Consider the following 19892-nt stretch of genomic DNA (forward strand, 5'->3'; position numbering starts at 1 on the left):
TGCCCTTACGTGCACAGTGTCTTACGTCATCCATGCGCTGCTGAGCTCGGGCTTTATCAGTTTAATAGCTGGGCTAATAGTCACGTGACCAGCCGTCCCCCACAGCTTTCAACAGAGGATTCAGGGGCTGCGCTATTCCCTCTGGTGCAAAGCGATGTCAATCACTTGTTACCACCAGTCGCAGAGATGGACAAGTCCAGAGGGTGTTACCCCCGCTGAGTTAGCCTCCCCTCCGGCCTCAAACTCCACATCACACCGGAGTAAATGTCCGTTTTTTGATTTATTTCCATTTCCCTCCAAGAGAAGTTGGGGTGTTTGTGAAGCGTCTGCTGCGGCCGGAGTCTGATGTGTCGCCGAGAGGTAGGAGGAAACCACTCGGCCCATCGGTTTGATGCCAGTTCCCTGGGGAGGGAGAGGAGGGTGAGAGGGGGCGGGCAATATGTTTGTCCCGGTGGAAATCTCTGGAAATATCTGAGCCCACAGTGGTGGCGAACAGAGGGATTCACATTAGGGGGGGGGGGGGGGGGGAAACACCAGCAGACGGTTGACCTGCAAGTGGGGCCAATGACTGGGGTAGGATGTGAGTGTTTGGGGCAACACGGGGCTGCTGCAGATGAACATTTTTTGCACAGATGATTAACCAAGTGGTTAGAGAGTATTTGTTATAGAGTGTGCAATGAAGTTTCAACAGACTCATCCCTGAAATGGTTGGGTCATCATATGAAGAACCCTTTCATTTAGGGAATCGAGGCCTGAGAAGTGAACACATTGAAATGCCCAACATCATTACCGGTAGAAACAGGGATCCCAGTCTCTGAAAAAGGAGGTGGATGCCGATATTTTATAATAAAACCCCTATTGTTTTACCTTTACCTCCTCTCCCAATTTTATGGTTGCCTTAGTCCTTCACACCCCCTTACCTGTTTAAGATTCAGCCCATTAGCAGCAGTCAGCAATTCATTTTTTTTGGCTTTTCGTAATGCCTCAGGGGTTGGCGCTTCCAGAAATTTATAAATGTCCATTGCTGCTGATTTCCACACACAAATAAATCAAAAAGGATTTCCCCAATCAAACTGATAATTCATCGATCAATAGCCACCAAATTTGTTCATATCCCAGACGCAGGCCCCAAATTTGTTATGAACCATAATGCTTTAGAAACAAGCTAGCAGCAATAGACTACACCTGGAGTCTGGTTTTGATGTTAAATCTGTCTTTATTAGAATCTACTTGTAATATTGCAACTTAAACAAGATAAACAGAAGTTAACAGTGTTAAGTTTATAAATGTGTGTAAATAAAACTCCCAAACTATTGAGCTCGGAGGAAACAAGGCTCGGAGTCTTGAGATGGTAAAGTATGAAAGTTCAGTTCAACTACAGAATCGGCGATAAGAGAGAGAGATTTGTAATCCAGGGTAAATGGCAAGAGAAGGCAAAAATTTCGATATTATGTAGATAATATGTAGATATATGTAGATATGTAAATATGTACATTCCTCAGGTTCCATGGTGGTAAAACGAAAGAACAGTCATTGTAGAATTTATCCGTCATCATTCCAAATCCACATACTGATTATCACTGAAAGTGACTTGTCACAAGGGGTATGTTTTCAAGTGAACTACCACACCACAGCCATTCAAGTGTTAACACATAAGTGGTCTCCACAGGATATCCCAAATCAGATCCACTCCTATGGATCAAACAATGTGACTTCCACACATTCGATGTACATGAATCGATAATTAACCCACCCTTGTGGGCAAAGGAAACTTTTAAACAGTGACCCTTGGTCACTAGTTCCCTGGTTTCAATCCTTCCATTTTTCCTCCTTCGTCTCCATTTGACTCTGAGTGTCTGTGTCCTTGGTTAAAACTAAACAAGTGCGAGCGATGTAAACAGGCTGCAAGTCAGACTGATTCATCTTCTTAATGTCTCTCTCTTAAAATGAGAGTCCACAGCAAAGGAAACCCAGGGATTCATAACAACGGCCAGTCCCCACTGTAAACTGACTGGTGTGCCAGTAGTTGTGATGACTGAGTGAATCCTATCCCACAGTCTAAGCAGGTGAATAGCTTTTCCCCAGCGTGAACTCGCTGATGATTCTGTAGGTGGGAGGACTGAGTGAATCGCTTCCCGCATTCTGAGCAGATGAACGGCTTCTCCCCAGTGTGAACTGACAGGTGTGCCAGTAGTTAGGATGACCGAGTGAAACTCTACCCACAGTCTGAGCAGGTGAACAGCTTCTTCCCAGTGTGAACTCGCTGATTCTGTATGTGGGATGACTGACTGAATCCCCTCCCACAGACTGAGCAGAAGAACGGCTTCTCCCCAGTGTGAACTCGCTGGTGTCTCTGTAGGTGGGATGACCGAGTGAATCTCTTCCCACAGACTGAGCAGGTGAACGGCTTCTCTCCAGTGTGAACTCGCTGATGACTCTGTAGGCTGGATGAATGAGTGAATCCCTTCCCACAGTCTGAGCAGGTGAACGGCTTCTCCCCTGTGTGCACTCGCTGATGTACCAGTAAGGTCGATGACAGAGTGAATCCCTTCCCACAGACTGAGCAGGTGTATGGCTTCACGCCAGTATGAACTGACTGGTGTGCCAGTAGTTGGGATGACCGAGTGAAACTCTTCCCACAGTCTGAGCAGGTGAATGGCTTCTCTCCAGTGTGAACTCGCTGATGACTCTGTAGGTGGGATGAATCAGTGAATCTCTTCCCACAGACTGAACAGGTGAACGGCTTCTCCCCAGTGTGAACTCTCTGATGTCTCTGTAGTGTGGATGACTCAGTGAATCCCTTCCCACAGACTGAGCAGGTAAATGGCTTCTCCCCAGTGTGAAATCGTTGATGTCTCTGTAGGTAGGATGACAGTGTGAATCCCTTCCCACATTCTGAGCAGGTGAACAGCTTCTCCCCAGTGTGAACTTTCTGATGTCTCTGCAGGTCAGATGACTGAGTGAATCCCTTCCCACATTCTGAACAGGTGAACGGCTTCTCCCTTGTGTGAACTCGCTGATGATTCTGTACATGGGATGAATGAGTGAATCCCTTCCCACAGACTGAACAGATGAATGGCCTCTCCCCAGTGTGAACTCGCTGGTGACTCTGTAGGGCAGATGAATGAGTGAATCCCTTCCTACAGACTGAACATGTGAACGGCCTCTCCCTGTTGTGAACTCGCTGATGTCTCAGTAGGTGGGATGACTGAGTGAATCCCTTCCCACAGACTGAGCAGGTGAATGGCTTCTCCCCAGTATGAACTGACTGGTGTGCCAGTAGTCGGGATGACCGAGTGAAACTCTTCCCACAGTCTGAGCAGGTGAACGGCTTCTCCCCAGTGTGAACTTGCTGATGACTCTGTAGGTTGGATGACTGAGTGAATCTCTTCCCACAGACTGAGCAGGTGAATGGCTTCTCCCCAGTGTGAACTCGCTGATGTCTCTGTAGGTTGGATGATGCAGTGAAACCCTTCCCGCAGACTGTGCAGGTGAATGGCCGCCCCCTGGTGTGAACACGCTGGTGTGCCATTAGGTCAGATGACCGAGAGAATCACTTCCCTGAAATTCAGCAGATGACCAGACTCTGCTCAGTGTGATCTGACTGGTGTGTCCACAGGTGGGTTGCCCGACAGAATCCTTTCTCACACACAGAACAGGTGAATGGCCTTGCCCATTGTGAACTTGCTGATATACCTTCAATTGTGATAACCGAGTGAATCCATTCCCACTGTCTGTGCAGGTGAAAGGCCTTTCTCCTCTGTAAAATGACGGGCTTGCTAGATGTTCAAATGACCAAGTGAATCCCTCTCCACAGTGTGAGCTGGAAGGACGGTTGATTGAATACCTTGCTCCACTTCTTAAATATCTGGACAGAGACAGCAAAACTGGCGTGTTGTCTTTGAGATTCCTGGAGACAAATTTCTTCTCATTTTTTATCCTGTAAAAGATTGACAACATCCATCAATGGGTGTAGGACAACATTTCCGATGAGATTACTTGAGTTGCCATGGTTTGATTTAGTATCACACTGTTACAGTGAGGTTAAACTCAAGTTGGAAGATAAATCATCTCCTGACTGGGCAGAGTGCTGGTATCTGGAATGACCATCTATTCCCATATGCATTTCAAGTTCCAACTCCTTACAGTGCAGGGTTACAAACTGCAGCTGGATGCATATCTTGGAAGTGAGGGCATCAGGGACACTACAGGTCTTCCCATCTACCCTACAATACACCCTCTAACTTGTAATAACCAGTGTGTACATAAACCTTGCACTGTGTATTTTTTTTTTACCCAGTGATAAGATGTGCACAGTGAATTTTTATAGAGAGGTATTCATTTTAAGAGCTGGCAAATCACTGTCAATAGGAACATTGATCTCCTCTGGGTTCGATCAAGTTCATCTGCACTCTCACACAACCGATGCAGCTGGCCTGTAATGGGTAATGAAGGATTTTCTCACCAAAATTTTTTGCATATTGTCCATATGTGGTTTGCTTGCTAAGTTACACTTTAAAAAGTCAGATTTCCAAATATCACTCCACTTCTACCCATTTGCAAATTCTCCAGCAAGTACTGCAACACCAGAATACACACGTATCCCCTGAAGCCTCCCCCAACGACTGACAGTGGTGAACTCAGTGCTGGCAATGCCAATGAATATGAAGGGAAGGACAGGAGTCTGTCTCATTGGAGTCTGGCACATTTGCGATGTGAAAGATACTTGCTGCCCATGACAAAGGTGTTTGATATCATTACATACCCAGAGAGAATGGGACAAAACATGTTCTCATGGGTAGAAAAGTCCAGAACAAGAGGAGGTAGAACAAGCAATAGACACAAAATGCTGGAGGAACTCAGCAGGCCAAGCAGCATCTATAGAAAAGAGTACTAATGCTGAATTCCTCTAGCATTTTGTGAGTGTTGCTTGGATTTCCAGCATCTGCAGATTTTCTCTTGTTAGTGATTGGAGTTAGAACAAAGGTGATTTTCTCAACTGGTGATGTAAAAGATTTTGTTCCCTTTCTCTGAGTTGCTAATCCTTGCCTTTATTATAGCTGGAGCTCAGCTCTGTCTGAGAGATCCATCGGTTCCCATTCCCTCAGCAGCCGGAAGCTCCCCGGGGCCCATGTACGGATCATGGTGCTGAGAGACAGGGACGAGAGCAGGACTATCCCGGGATTGTTGGCCACGGTGTCCGGATTTCACAGGAATTGTCCTGAAGTCAGTGTTTAAGATAAAAACACAGAGAATTGCTCTTATCTGTACCCGACATTTTCAAGGCCTTCTGTGTACTGCGCGCATACGTGATACTCAGGGACGGCCTCAGCCTGACGCCTGCGTATTTCATCGGCACTTTAGCGCCGGCAAAATTCTTAACGCATGGCCCTCTGAGATTCACGGTGCCATTAACCATTTCTGCAAGCATCGGTTCAATGTCCATACCTCATTTTTTTTATAGTGTGTGTAGAAAAAATCTGCAGCTGTTTTAACACAGAAAGTGGCTCCCATAAACAATATACTCAATATCAACATGTATCTAATGCCAAAGTACAATGCTGTTATAAAACACAGGAGATTCTGCAGTTGCTGGAAATACAGAGACACACACATGCACAAAAAGCTGGAGGAACTCTGCAATTCAGAGAGCAACTAAGCAGCGAAGTACACAGGCTAGGCATGCTGAAGGGGCTCGGCCTAAACATTGTCTTTTTATTCCTCTCCACATTTGCTGCCCGAAATTAACCACCATTTTTTTTGGTCAACCAGTTTCCAAATGTTTCTGACCTTTCTTTTGTAGTCACATCCTCCCGGTTCCTCCTGATTCCTCCTCCTCCTCCTCGTAAACACTGGACCCCATCTCTCTCTGGAGCAACTTTTGGTTTTTGACTCTGCACCATCGAAGATTCACTCGCTACTCTGCTGTCAGACTTTAGAGGTGCATTGTGTTTAGAGACCCCAGGTTCACTTACAGTGAGTGTCGCTTTAAGTGATTGATTGAGGTGGGGCTGTGACGTCAGTCACAAGGAGAGAGAGAGAGAGAGAACGTCAAAACCACAGTGAGCTTATCGTCTTTTTCACCCTGGACAAAATCATGCAGGTGTATGAGATGATGAGAGGCATTGGTCGTGTGGATAGCCAGAGGCTTTTTCCTCAGGGCTGAAATAGCTAACATGAGGGGGAATAGGTTTAAGCTGCTTGGAAGTAGGTACAGGGGAGGCGTCAGAGCCAAGTTTTTTAAGCAAAGAGAGGTGTGTGTGTGGAATGCACCGCCAGCGATGATGGCAGAGGTGGATACAATAGGGTCTTTTAATATACTCTCAGATAGGTACATGGAGCTTAGGAAAATAGGTAGCTATGCGGCAGGGTAATATTAAGCAGCTTCTAGAGTAAGATACATGGTCGGCACAGCAATGTGGGACAAAGCATCTGTAATGAGTTGTGCATTTATATGTTTCCATGCAGTTCACGGGAAATCTCCTATCCCACGGAGTGGTGACTAGTTGCAACCTGTCATCTCAGGGAGAGTGAGAGGGGAACGGCAGGGAGAGATTTTGATATACGGATATGGAACAGAAACATGGGCAGGAACCAGATGGGCTGAGTGGCCTTTTTAGTGTACATTGTGAGTGTGGTAGAGACAGTAAGTACCTGAGACATGGGATTTGATACAGAACTGATTTATCTTTCACAGATCCACAATATTAAACACCAATCTAGATTAAGACTAACATCAGCAGAACGGAGTCCTCCAATGCTCAGTGACCAGGGTTCAGTCCTGAGTGTGACGATCAGCCACAAGAACTTCAGAATCAGAACCGCCCCTCATGAACCTGCAGCTGCCTTCAGTCACCGTGATGGCTAAACTTTTAACACAGAGATGACTTGAACATCCTCCCTGATGTAGGAGCGCTCAGACCGAAGATGTACGGGAGAAGGAAAAAAAAGAGATAATAAAGTTGTTTGGACCTTTAAGGATAAACAGAGAGGAAGAGGTGAAATGTTTCTTGAATGCATCTATTTTAATGCTAGGAGCATTATAAGAAAGGTGGATGAGCTTAGAGCATGGATTGATAACTGGAAATATGATGTTGTATCTATTAGTGAAACATGTTTGCAGGAGGGGTGTGATTGGCAACTAAATATCAGAAGGGCAAGGGGGGAGGTATTGCAATGCTTCTCTGAGAAAATATTACAGCGGTGCTTTGACAAGATAGATTACAGGGCTCATTTAGGGAGCCTATTTGGGTGGAATTGAGGAATGGGAAAGGTATAGTAACACTTAAAGGGGCGTATTGTAAACCACCAAATTGGAGGAGCAAATTTGTAAGGAGATAGCAGATATTTGTAGTAAGCACAAGGTTGTGATTGCTGGAGATTTTAATTTTCCACACATAGAAACATAGAAAATAGGTGCAGGAGTAGGCCATTTGGCCCTTCGATCCTACACTGTCATTCAGAATGATCATGCCTGATCATCCAACTCAGAACCCTGTACCTGCTTTCTCTCCAAACCCCTGATCCCTTTAGCCACAAGGGCCATTTCTAACTCCCTCTTAAATATAGCCAATGAACTGGCATCCACTGTTTCCTGTGGCAGAGAATTCCACAGATTCACCACTCTGTGTGTGAAGAAGTTTTTCCTCATCTTGGTCCTAAAAGGCTTCCCCTTTATCCTTAAACTGTGACCCCTCGTTCTGGACTCCCCCAACATCGGAAACAATCTTCCTGCATCTAGCCTGTCCAATCCCTTTAGAATTTTATACGTTTCAATAAGATCCCCCCTCAATCTTCTAAATTCCAGCGAGTATAAGCCTAGTTGATCCAGTCTTTCTTCATATGAAAGTCCTGCCATCCCAGGAATCAATCTGGTGAACCTTCTTTATACTCCCTCTATGGCAAGAATGTCTTTCCTCAGATTAGGGAACCAAAACTGCACACAGTACGCCGGCTGTGGCCTCACCTGGGCCTTGTACAACTGCAGTAGAACCTCCCTGCTCCTGTACTCAAATCCTCTTGCTACGAATGCCAACAAACCATTTGCCTTTTTCACTGCCTGATGTACCTGCATGGCCACTTTCAATGACTGGTGTACAATGACACCCAGGTCTCATTGCACCTCCCCTTTTCCTAATCAGCCATTCAGATAATAATCTGTTTTCCTGTTCTTGCAACCAAAGTGAATAACCTTACATTTATCCACATTAAATTGCATCTGCCATGAATTTGCCTACTCACCTAACCTCACCAAGTCACCCTGCATCCTCTTAGCATCCACACAGCTAACACTGCCACCCAGCTTTGTGTTATCCGCAAATTTTGGAGACGCTGCATTTAATTCCATCGTATAAATCATTATTGTAAACAACTGAGGTCCCAGCACTGAGCCTTGCAGTACCCCACTGCTGACTGCCTGCCAATCTGAAAAGGTCCCATTTAGTCCCACTCTTTGCTTCCTGTTTGCCAACCAATTCTCTATCCACTTCAATACCATAACCCCAGTACCGTGCGCTTTAAGATTGCACACTAATCTCCTGTGTGGGACCTTGTCAAAAGCCTTTTGACAATCCAAATATACCACATCCACTTGTTCTCTCCTGTCCATTCTACCAGTTACATCATCAAAAAATTCTTTAAGATTCGCCAGACATGATTTTCCTTTCACAAATCCATGTTGTCCTATTATTTCACTTCTTTCCAAATGTGCTGTTATTACATCTTTCAAAACAAACTCTAACATTTTACCCACCTCCAATGTCAGGCTAACCAGTCTATAATTCCCCGGTTTCTCTCTCTCTCATTTTTAAAAAAAGTGAGGTCACATTAGCCACCCTCCAATCCTCAGGAACTAATCCAGAATCAAAGGAGTTTTGAAAAATTATCACTAATGCATCCATTATTTCTTGGGCTACTTTCTGAAGCACTCTGAGATGCAGACCCTTGCCCTGGGGATTTATCTGCCTTTAATCCCTTCAATTTATCTAACACCACTTCCCTACTAACATGTATTTCCCTCAGTTCCTCCATCTCACTAGACCCTTGGTCCTCTACTATTTCCGGAAGATTATTTATGTCCTCCTTAGCGAAGACAGAACTAAAGTAGTTATTCAATTGGTCTGCCATGTCCTTGTTCACTATGATCAATTCACCTGTTTCGAACTGAAAGGGACTTACATTTGTCTTAAACAATCTTTTTTCTGTTCACTTATCTATGAATCATTTACAGTCAGTTTTCCACTCTCAATCAGGAAATAGTATCGGAAAAGGGATTCCAGCTATCAGACACTACAATCACTCTGTCAGTGTTCGAAGGCACGGAACGTACGTATTCACGTACCCAGCCTCTGCAGGTGGAATTCCAGGGGAGCCAGTGTGAGGTTTCATTTACAGTCACCACCAGACGGGGGGTGTAATCTCGTAGGGAGAGACTTGCTCTGTCCGTTGGAAGTCGAGATTCTTTGCACAGACAATGCTGTCACCCTTGTCAGGTGAACAACCGACAGCTTCCCCAGTTTCTGACCCCCAGGAGGAGGGCAATTAAATTGGACTCCACTCCTTCTGCCAGCAGCCAACCCTCATGTGACTCTGTGCTTTGACCCTACGGGGTGCGCCACTGAGGAAAGCCAATATTATGCATCCCCCGAGGGACAGAAGTTCCCAGTCACGGTGATTAGAGAGGTTAAAGGAAGAGACGGTATTGCATTACTGGCCGAATTTCCGGATTTCCTTTGGCGACAGGCAGAACTGGTAGTTCCCCATACCACCATTAGGATTTGCACTGGGTTCAAGCCAAAGAGCCCAGGGTTCCTGCCCTACACCCTAACAAAACAAGCCTTCAGCACCGAGGGAGACTGTGGGTCGAGTCCAGGGGTGGGCAAACTTTTTGACTTGTGGGCCACAAAGGGTTCTAAAATTTGACAGGGGGGCCGGACCAGGAGCAGATGGACGGAGTGTTTTGGTAATACACCTCATAAGAGAAAATAAAATATCATGGGATATGTAGACAACATGTGCTTTAATTTCAATTGAAAATGAACAAATGCATTACAACAAAATATCTGTCTTTGAAGTCCCATGGTATTTAGCTATTTATTGAAATGACTTTTAAAACACTGAAAATTAAATGAATAAAATACAGCTTTTTTAAATAGTAACAGTTACTATTTTAAAGCACTGAAAATTCTGTTATCCTTCAAGATATTATTATCATCACTCTCCTCCTGCCTGTCTTTATTTCAAAACGGTAGGAGATGCAGGTCTACTTGTCCTGCTCCTTCTTATTCAATAGTCCCCTGTGCCAAAACTCAACAATGACCAGCACAAGGACAGAACAATGACAGCGCGCCAGTAGGCAGAGCACGTTATTTGATCTGGAGTGCATTTTTTATCTTGAGAACGTACGTGCACTTGCGCACTACTCATGTCCATCACTTAACAGCAATGACGTAACATGTAATGCTTATTGAAAAAAATATTTTCAAATGCATTTTTTACATAACACAATGAAGAAACTTATTTTTAATTTCAGTGGGAACAATGTTGTTGGTCTCCCTTTTTAGCCAGCGCATCAATGTCTGGATTTAGTTTTGTTGTGGTGATTCTCAGGATGGATCTGAGGTGTTGGTCAGTTAACTTGGATCTGTGGCTGGCTTTGTTGATGTTCATGACGCTGAACGCCTGTTCACACAAATAGGTCGAGCCGAACAAAGAGTAAAGCGCAAATGTGGAGTAATACGCTGCACCTCAACAAAGGTCAATGTGTAGCGGTGTGCTACACGCAGCGCTAAAATTACGACACAGAGTCGGTAACTGCAGTCGAAGAAAAAAAACTTTATTCGAAATCCCCAGCTTCACTTTTAAGCCTTTCTCAACCTGCCCCCCGTGGCGCAGAGGCTCCAAAGCTCTGTGCTCTCAAATCCCCGCAGGCTATCTCCCTTAGCCGGAACGCTGGCTAATTGTGAGCCGGTTCGGATGTGCCAGGAAATGGGTCGCCACAACTGTATATAGAGTGCGTCGTCTATTGGGAAAACACCAGAATTGCGGGGAAAAAACGTTAACAAGGCTTATTAATATAATTTCATCAAGTTCTGCGGGCCGGATTAAAAAGCTTAACGGGCCGCATATGGCCCCCGGGCCGTAGTTTGCCCATGCCTGGTCTAGTCCAATATAGGAAGGAGTCTATGGTGAAGACGGGATATCTGGTAAGAAAACCTTTTAATGGTGGCCAATCCCATGCTGTACCCCATCTCTGTGCAATTTCAGGCCAAGAAGTCTGTCGCACCAACTGCCCCCCTGTCTGGATCACCATGAAAGAAGGACAGACTCTCCCATCCATTTAGCAATATCCCCTCAATCCCGAGGCAAATTTTTATGAGAATAGAAGCTCTTTTGTGGATCCAGCAGGATAACAATATTCTGACTATGCAATAGTGATGGGCAGTGAAGTAATTGAGCAGGCCTCTTTTGAAGCAGCTGTCTCCGCCCAGAAGGCTGAGCTGTTTGCTCTGACTCGTGCCTGTATCCCAGCAACAGACTAAAGTGGGAACGTTTACACAAACTCCCATTATGCATTTGGAATTGTACATGACTACTGGGCTCTCTGGGAATGTGGGGATCCCTGACTTTCTCTGCCCACCCCATTAGTAATGCCACCTTTGTAAACAACTTACTCACCGCTCTACAGCTACCTCGAGTTTTGTTTTGTTTTTTCTCTGAGGAGAAGCGAAAACTGTGGTCCCAGATGGGGTGCCAGAAAGACCCCGACCTAGGTTTTTGGATCACCCAGTGGGACAGGTTTGTGTTCCTACACAGTTTTTACCAATATTGGTCGATTATATATGTAATTGTACACACCTGGGAAAGGAGGGAATGGTTGGTAACCTGTACCCTGCACACTGGGTACGAGTCCCTTGCCAGGTGGACCTTTTCGTGTCTACAAGTTGATTTTATTGAATTGCCTAGAGTACATTGCTATAGATACTGCTTAGTTATTATAGATGTGTTTAGTAGATGGGTTGAAGCTATTCCAACTACCAACAATACTGTTATGACTGTTGTGAAGGTATCATTACAGGATATAATTCCCAGGTACGGCCTGCCAGAGATGCTGAGCTCTGACAATGACCCACACTTCGTGATGAAAGTAAACAAAGGCGTATGTAATGAACTAGCTATCCAGCAACAATTCAACTTTGTACACCACCCACGGGCCGCTGGCACAGTGGAGAGAGCCAATGGCACTCTGAAGAGTAAATTGGCCAAACTAACAGTGGAGAATGGACTCAGTTGAAAGTCCTACCAGTTCCATATGAGGGTTACTCCACAGGGGAAAACAGATTTGTCACCAGCTGAAATTATTTATGGATGGCCCATGAGGACACCCTGGGGACTAAGACCTTCTGTACCATTGCTCCCAGAAAGTCTACCAACAAAATTGGATATTCATACCCAAGGGGAAGACATGGGGAAATATATATGCCAACTATCCAAAATTTTCCAAGCATACATTCACAGGTACGACAGACTTACAAGGAAGAGAACTACTCTGCAGAGAGGAGTGACTATCCCACCATGGAACCTGGGATACTTTTTTCCTGACAAACAACTGGGATTGAGGGAACCTTGGACCTCGGTGGAGAGGACCATATTAGGTGTTGCTGACCACTTACATGGGTGTGAAACTGAAGGGGCAATCTCGGTGGATACAGCAATTAGGTGCCAAACATGTTACTGAAGGAACTGTGTAGAAGGTCTCTCTTAGACTAATGGAAAACGTATTGGTTGTTAGTGGTGTTCATGGTTATGTCTTTGAGAGGGCTCACCCCAGCATCCGGGGGCACCCATGTCAACATTTCCATCTTTCTGTCATACCTATGCCAAACAGGTAGAACTAGGTGCCTGCTGGGTTTGTGCTGAAATTCCACAGCATGGTAAAACTGTGGTTCCAATGTCAGTAATCCTGCTCAACCAGAGTGAGGAACTCTCAGCCCGGGCTTTCTCAAATAACTTCCGGGGAAGTGAGATGAGGACCTGTGGTCCAGTCAGAGATGACTGCGGCTGTCAGTGTTTTGAGGGATGGTGTCTCAGGCCCCCATCAAATGGAACTTCCAATACTGGGAAACATGCATCCTGGCCATACTTGCAGGTGCCCAGCAGCCGAGAGGAACAACTGAGTCTGCTTGATTTTGAATGATTACTTTTCTCTCCTATGGAGTAACCAGGAATTCATTAGAGATAATCAATTTGGATACAGCACTTGAGGAGCTGGCCACAACACTGCAGGGGCCCTGACAGAAACAGAAGCCCAAGTAATGGAAATATCCACTGAAATGATTGCAATCTGGCAAACAGTCGTACAGAATCGTACGGCTTTAGAGTTTATCCCAGCTGAGAAAGAGGGAACCTGTGCTGTTATTGACACAGAATGCTGCACGTATATCCCCTAATGAATCTATTAACATTACACCCCTCTCCGAGCACACTGAACAGGAGATTGACAGCATCAAGAAAGTAGGGCAGGATTTACACAGGTTCACCGATTACACGGGTGATCTGTGAAGGCCTATTTGGTAATATGTGGGGAATAAGACTGCATTATGGCCTAATATTTGTATATATCTTTGTTACAATTACTGTTGTACACTGTCTTTACCCACTGATAAGTCAATGCTGTCGTCAGATGCTTTCTCTGTAAAAAGTTACTGCATTGTTGATAATGTAATGATCAAAAGGAGGGAAGGATAAAGTGTGTAAAATGGTTAACACTTTGTTAAACAATAGCAGCCTGTTTTTCTGAAAGAAACTGCTGATGATCAATAGATGTACTAAGCCATGCTGAGCCATATTTCTTCTTGAGGGTAGCGAGCTAGGGTTTCAGGATGCTTATCTCCTTGTGCATTCACATGTAGAGATAGGATAGCTTCAGTCTGTTCTGTGTGGGTAAACCATTATGACTATTTTGTAGTTTGTCTTTAGGGGCTCCAGCCTGTCATGTAGTACATAGCCTGTCTTGTGTGGGGGTATCTGGATGGATATATCTGTGGTGTAAGGGGAATTGTTAGTCAGTTAGTGGATTGGGTGGGAACAGTCACAGACTGTTCCTGTTTGAACAACTAACTAAGTAAGCCCCGGGTGCTTGGAATAAAGAGTTTGTACCGTACGGTCTCTGAGTGACTTTATCCGGATTCGACTTCCACAGAATGGGAATGGTTTTAAAGGGCTGCGCTGCTGGAAGCTCATTACCAGACCTGGAGTGATTGCAACTGGGTCTGACAGAGGCATAACTGGTACTTCTGGGCACATTCAGTCTCCCTCCAACTATCTCCTACCTTCCTTTGTACAGGTATGTAATGTCTAAAGGACCAGTGTTTGAGTAAATGAGACTCACCAAACTTTCTCCTGACTGAATCACTGGAAACCCTGAGTCAGATGGGTTCTCTCCAGTCGGTGCTCTCAGTCCTCGGGCTGGTTCACTTGTTGCTGTTCCCTTGTCTTAGCCGTGGTTTGCTTCTAGTTGGGGTTTTTCTTCCAAGAAACCTCTCACCGCAGGTCTAACTTTAACCAGAGAGACAATGAAGCACAATAACAATAAAAAGGAGAACCAAACATTTCTGGTTAATGTTACTGAGAACAAAACGTAGAAAGCTGATATAATGATCTCAGTAAACATTTTTTTATTGTCACTCACACATCACAAAACAATACGGGATAAGGAGGAGCCATCATTCAGTCAGGAACAGAATTATGTGATTTGGTCCAACTAGTCTGCCCCACCATTTAACCATGGCTGATTTTCATTCCAACACCACATTCCTGCCTTCCTCCTGTAACCCTGAGCTGCTCAGCAATCATCAATATGTTAATCTCTGTCATATGTATACCCAAATGGCAGCTTCAACCAACCTCTATGGCAACAAATTCCACAGATCAGACATCTTCTGGCTGAATTTTTTCCTCCTCTCAGTTTTAAAGGAAAGCTTCTTTATTCCGAGACTGTGCCATCAGATCACAGTCTAATGGAAACATCCTCTCCATGTCCACTGTATCCAGGATTTTCAGTATTTGGTAGGTTTATTTAACCAAACATCCCTCCACCATCCCCACCGTCCCTTTGAACTCCATTGAGCACTGATCCAGAACAATCAAATGCTCCTCATACATAATGCCAAACATTCCTGAGATTATTCTTGTAAACCTTGTTCACAACAACTGTACTGAACACATTTCTAGGAATAACAAACTAATTGGCACCAGGGTAATTTGCAGGGAAAAGTTGTGGTTACTTTATTGTTCAACTATCAAAGAGTGAGCCATTTCCATTTCCACATTAAAACTGATACATTTTAGGAAACATAAACCAATCCAGAGTGAATGTAATAAAATGAAATTGGAATGACCAAACTGCTCAGCAGGTAAGGAACAGCTGTGGGGAGGGGGACAATCTTTACAATTCAGGTTAATAACATTTTGTCAGGATGACTTCAAACATTTTCAGTTTTTAGTGCAGATCTCCAGCAACTTAAGATTCAGCCCGATTTCCACCACTTCATCCAGATTTGACTTCCACAATATGTGAGTGATTTTAGGGCTGCTGGAAGCACATTACCAGACCTGGTGTGATTGCAACTGTGTCTGACAGAGGCATAAATGTTTCTTCTGGGCACATTCAGTCTCAACAACTTTTTCCCATCTTCTATTGTACAGGTATGTAATGTATAAAGAACCAGTGTTTGAGTAAATGAGACTCACCAAACTTCCTCCTCACTGACTCACTGGGAACTCCAAGTCAGCGGATTCAGTGTTGTTCTCTCCAGTTGATGCTCTCAGTCCTCGGGCCAGTTCTCTTGTTGCTATTCCCACATCTTTAGCCATGGTTTGCTTCCAGTTGGGGTTTTTCTTCCAATAAACCTCTCACCACAGGTCTAACAGTAACCAGAGAGATAATGAAGCACAGTAACAATGAAAAAGAGAACCAAACATTTCTGCTTAATATTACTAAGAACAAAACTCACTGAAATTTAAACGTTGAAGCCAAATATAATAATCTCAGTGAACAATATTATATTGTCCCTCACACATCAAAAAACAATATAGGATAAGAAGGAGCCATCAGTCTGTCATGGTTGTACAGGAACAGGATCAGGTGATTTAATCCATCTGGGCTATAAACATGTAGGAGCAATGTGTGGTTCAGTGCCATGCTCAAGGATACAACACACTGCCTGGCCTGAGGCTCAAACTCTTGACCTTCAGATTGCTTAACCACTTGGCCACATGCACATCACAGAAACTACTCTCCCCCCTAGACTTCCCAGTCCCTCAGTAAAGCAGGCAGTGAAATCAAAGATCCCCAAAACCTGAGACGTTCTCCTTTCTCAGCCACCCCGGTCCAGGAGAAGACACAACAGTCAGAAAGCTCAAGGACAAATGTGAGCAGCCTCAGGAAACGAGGCGAGTTGGTTGAAGTTAACGGGGCTCAGTGACCAACATCAGATTCCCCAACACAACATAGAGGAAGTACCCTGACCCATCTGGGGACTCTGAGCACACACCACGTCACCTTGCATTACAAAGTAGGGCAGATCGACAGTAAACAGACTCACGTGACCTGTCAGTGGGTCTCCCTTTTCAACTCTGTGGAAATAGACAGCCTGGGCTCCAGGTTTGGATCGTTCAATGCAGATTAAGTGAAGTCTACACATTTTTGCCCAGCCCAGATAATCGGAAAATAAATGAGTAATTGGTCCTCAGTTTGGGGCTCACGACCAACATCGGATCTCCCCGCTCGGGATCGGTCTCAATACTCCCCGATGGGAACGCAATATCTTCAGCCCACAGACAGTGATTCCAACCCCTGGCTCCCCCACCCAGGAGGTGAGGAGCCTTCCCTCAATCCCACAGGTGATGCACTTCAGCACTGAGCGGAAAAGAAAACACCGCCCAGACGGAGACATTGAACATGCGCAAAGTGAGTGTCACATCATCCGGAGGGCGGGTCCTCGGAAACAGATGCACAGGTGCTGCCCATCTGCTGTTAAATGGGAGGGGCAAATGGGATCACGTGAACAGTCGGGTCTCCCACCCCAGGCAGAGTTCTCCAGCTACCCACCACTCTGTGTAAAGAAACAAACTTGCTGCTTACATCTCCTCTCACCATAAATATATCAGACATTTCAACCCCCAGGAAAAATAGATTGTCTGTCCACTCAGAATCCGAATCAGGTTTATTATCACCGGTGTGTGTCATGAAATTTGAAAACCGTGCAGCAGCAATTCAATGCAATACATATTATAGAAGGGAAAAAAAACAAAATAAAATAATAAAAATAAACAACTAAATCATTTACAGTTCATCTGGGACCCTTACTCTTTGTGATTTTGATAAATGACCTGGATGAGGAAGTGGAGGGATGGGTTAGCAAGTTTGCTGATGACACAAAGGTTGGAGGAGTTGTGGATAGTGTGGAGGGCTGTCCGAGGATTCAGTGGGACATTGATAGGATGAACAAATGGGCAAAAAAGTGGCAGATGGAGTTCAACCAGGATAAGTGTGAAGTGATTCATTTTGTTAGGTCAAACATAATGGTAGAATATAACATTAATGGTAAGACTCTTGGCAGTGTGGAGGATCAGAGGGATCCTGGGGTCCCAGTCCATAGGACACTCAAAGCTGCTACGCAGTTTGACTCTGTGGTTAAGAAGGCATATGATGCATTGACCTTCATCAATAGTGGGATTGAATTTAGGACCTGAGAGTTAATGTTGCAGCTATATGTGATGCTGGTCACACCCCAATGTGCTCAATTCTGGTTGCCTCACTGCAAGAAGCATGTGGAAACCATGGAAAGGGTGCAGAGGAGATTTACGCAGATGTTGCCTGGATTGGGGAGCATGCCTTATTAGAAAAGTTTGAGTGAACTCGGCCTTTTCTACTTGGAGCAACAGAAGATGAGAGGTGGCCTGATAGACGTGTATAAGATAATGAGAGGCATTGATCATGTGGATAGTCGGAGACTTTTTCCCTGGTCTGAAATGGTTATGGCAAGACAGCACAATAGGTACCTGGAGACACTGGAGAAAAATAAAGAAATACTAGCTTAGAACAATAGAGGGCGATGGGTAACCATAGTAATTCCTAAGTTAGGGTCATGTTGGCACAACTTTGTGAGCTGAAGGGCTTGTATTGTGCTGTAGGTTTTCTATGTTTCTGTGAATAAATTAAAAATCGTGCAACAAACAGAAATACTATATATTTTAAATGTGAGGTAGTGTTCAAGGGTTCAATAGCCATTTAGCAATCGGATGGCAGAGGGGAAGAAACTGTTCCAGAATCACTGAGTGTGAGCCTTCAGACTTCTGTACCTCCTGCCTCATGGTAACAGTGAGAAAACGACATGCCCTGGGTGCTGGAGGTCCTTGATAATGGACGCTGCCTTTCTGAGACATGGCTTCTAATCGTCTGGTAATCTTCTAAACGTCCATCCAGACTCACCCCAGCTGGCAAGGCTCCGGAGAAAACGACACAATTTTGTCCAACCTCCGGTTATAGCTCAGGCCCTCTAATCCAAGCAATATCCTGGTAAACCTTTTCTGCGCCCACTCCAAAGCCCCGACATCCTTCCGAGAATAGGAGCGACCAGAACTGTATGAACCACTCCAGATGTGGTCTAACTAGTTTTATAAAGCTGCAACACAACTTCCCGACTTTTGAACTCAATGCTTCAACTGATAAAGACAACCATGACATTTGCCTTCTGAACCACCCGATCAATCTGTGCAGTCTCTTTCAGGGAGCGATGCACTTGGAGTCTAAGATCCCTCTGATCATCAACACTGTTTAGGGTTTTGCATTTAACAGTGTACTGTCGCATACATTCGACCTACAGAGCTGCCAAGATGATCATCACCAATCAAATCTCACTGAGATTTCTCAGGTCCTTTTGAATTTATTACCAAGTGCACAAGTACGGGAAGGTACAGGTACAGAGAAACACTGACTTGTAGCAGCATCATAGGCAAGTAAATTCAGAAAACATACGAGACACAAATTATACGATTCTTTGTCAGTAACAAGATAGAAACATGTTTTAGTCCCTCCGGCTAATAGAACCAGAACAACGGGCTGAGCGGCGGCTCATCTCAGACGGTTCGGTGTGAAGGTCTCACAACCCGTACCGACCCCGGCAGATTCTGTGAAGGAAGGGAGGCGAGGCCGCTAGTTCGGGAAAGTTCATCCCCTCCCTCTTCAGGTTTCACCGATCACCTTGTGTTTCTCTCTCCCTCCCCACCCCCACCTTTTATTCTCCAGTCCTGCCGAAGGGTTTCGGCCGCTAATGTCGACTGTACTCTTCCCCTAGATGCTGCCCGGCCTGCTGGGTTCCTCCAGCATTTTGGGCGCGTTGCTCGCATTTCCAACAACTGCAGATTTTCTCTTGTTTGAGTTCCGGAAAGTTAACTCACCGCTCAACGTCAGACCTCCCCGCTCGGGACCGGCTTCAATACTCACCGAAGGGAAATTGTTGTGTTGTCCCGCAGAGAATAATACGTCTCCGGCTCCCCGTCCAAGGGTGCGAGGACCCCCTCCCGAACCCGGACACGGACCCGCCGCTGACCCACTTCCACAAAGAACGATAAAAACATCACGGCCTGTGAACATGCGCAATGTGCTTCTTTTGCGTCACAGGTGGTGGGCGGGGCCACGGAAACAATCCAGCAAATGCCACCGATCTGCGGTAAAACACGATCACGTTTCGCTGGAGGGTCTCCCATGTGACCGGTGACTGTTCCTCGCCCTTCACATACCGCCCTACCCACCGCCGCATTTCCCACATTATTTCATTATTTCCCTATATCATTTCCATACGTATTTAGATTTCCCCTCCATATCTTCC

At 45.2% G+C, this 19892-nt stretch overlaps 1 protein-coding gene across 3 annotated transcripts; it reads right to left on the reverse strand.

Annotated features, from left to right (window-relative positions):
- Nucleotides 1-1203: 1203 nt before the first annotated feature.
- LOC132389641 (zinc finger protein 229-like) lies at nucleotides 1204-19639 on the reverse strand. 3 transcript variants are annotated; one of them, XM_059962169.1, is made up of 5 exons: nucleotides 19508-19639; nucleotides 15751-15923; nucleotides 14390-14556; nucleotides 5791-6011; nucleotides 1204-3940 (listed from the first exon to the last, which is right to left on the reverse strand). In XM_059962169.1, exon 5 carries the CDS (start codon nucleotides 3530-3532, stop codon nucleotides 2216-2218), a length of 1317 nt encoding a protein of 438 aa, XP_059818152.1. In that variant the 5' UTR covers nucleotides 3533-3940; nucleotides 5791-6011; nucleotides 14390-14556; nucleotides 15751-15923; nucleotides 19508-19639; the 3' UTR covers nucleotides 1204-2215. The 3 variants fall into 3 exon arrangements, with proteins under 3 accessions (XP_059818152.1, XP_059818153.1, XP_059818151.1); XM_059962170.1 differs by lacking the exon at nucleotides 5791-6011 and having other exon boundaries at nucleotides 14390-14552; XM_059962168.1 differs by lacking the exon at nucleotides 5791-6011.
- Nucleotides 19640-19892: the final 253 nt, after the last annotated feature.

Source organism: Hypanus sabinus, unplaced genomic scaffold (genome assembly GCF_030144855.1).
Source record: "Hypanus sabinus isolate sHypSab1 unplaced genomic scaffold, sHypSab1.hap1 scaffold_62, whole genome shotgun sequence".
Lineage (NCBI taxonomy): Eukaryota > Metazoa > Chordata > Chondrichthyes > Myliobatiformes > Dasyatidae > Hypanus > Hypanus sabinus.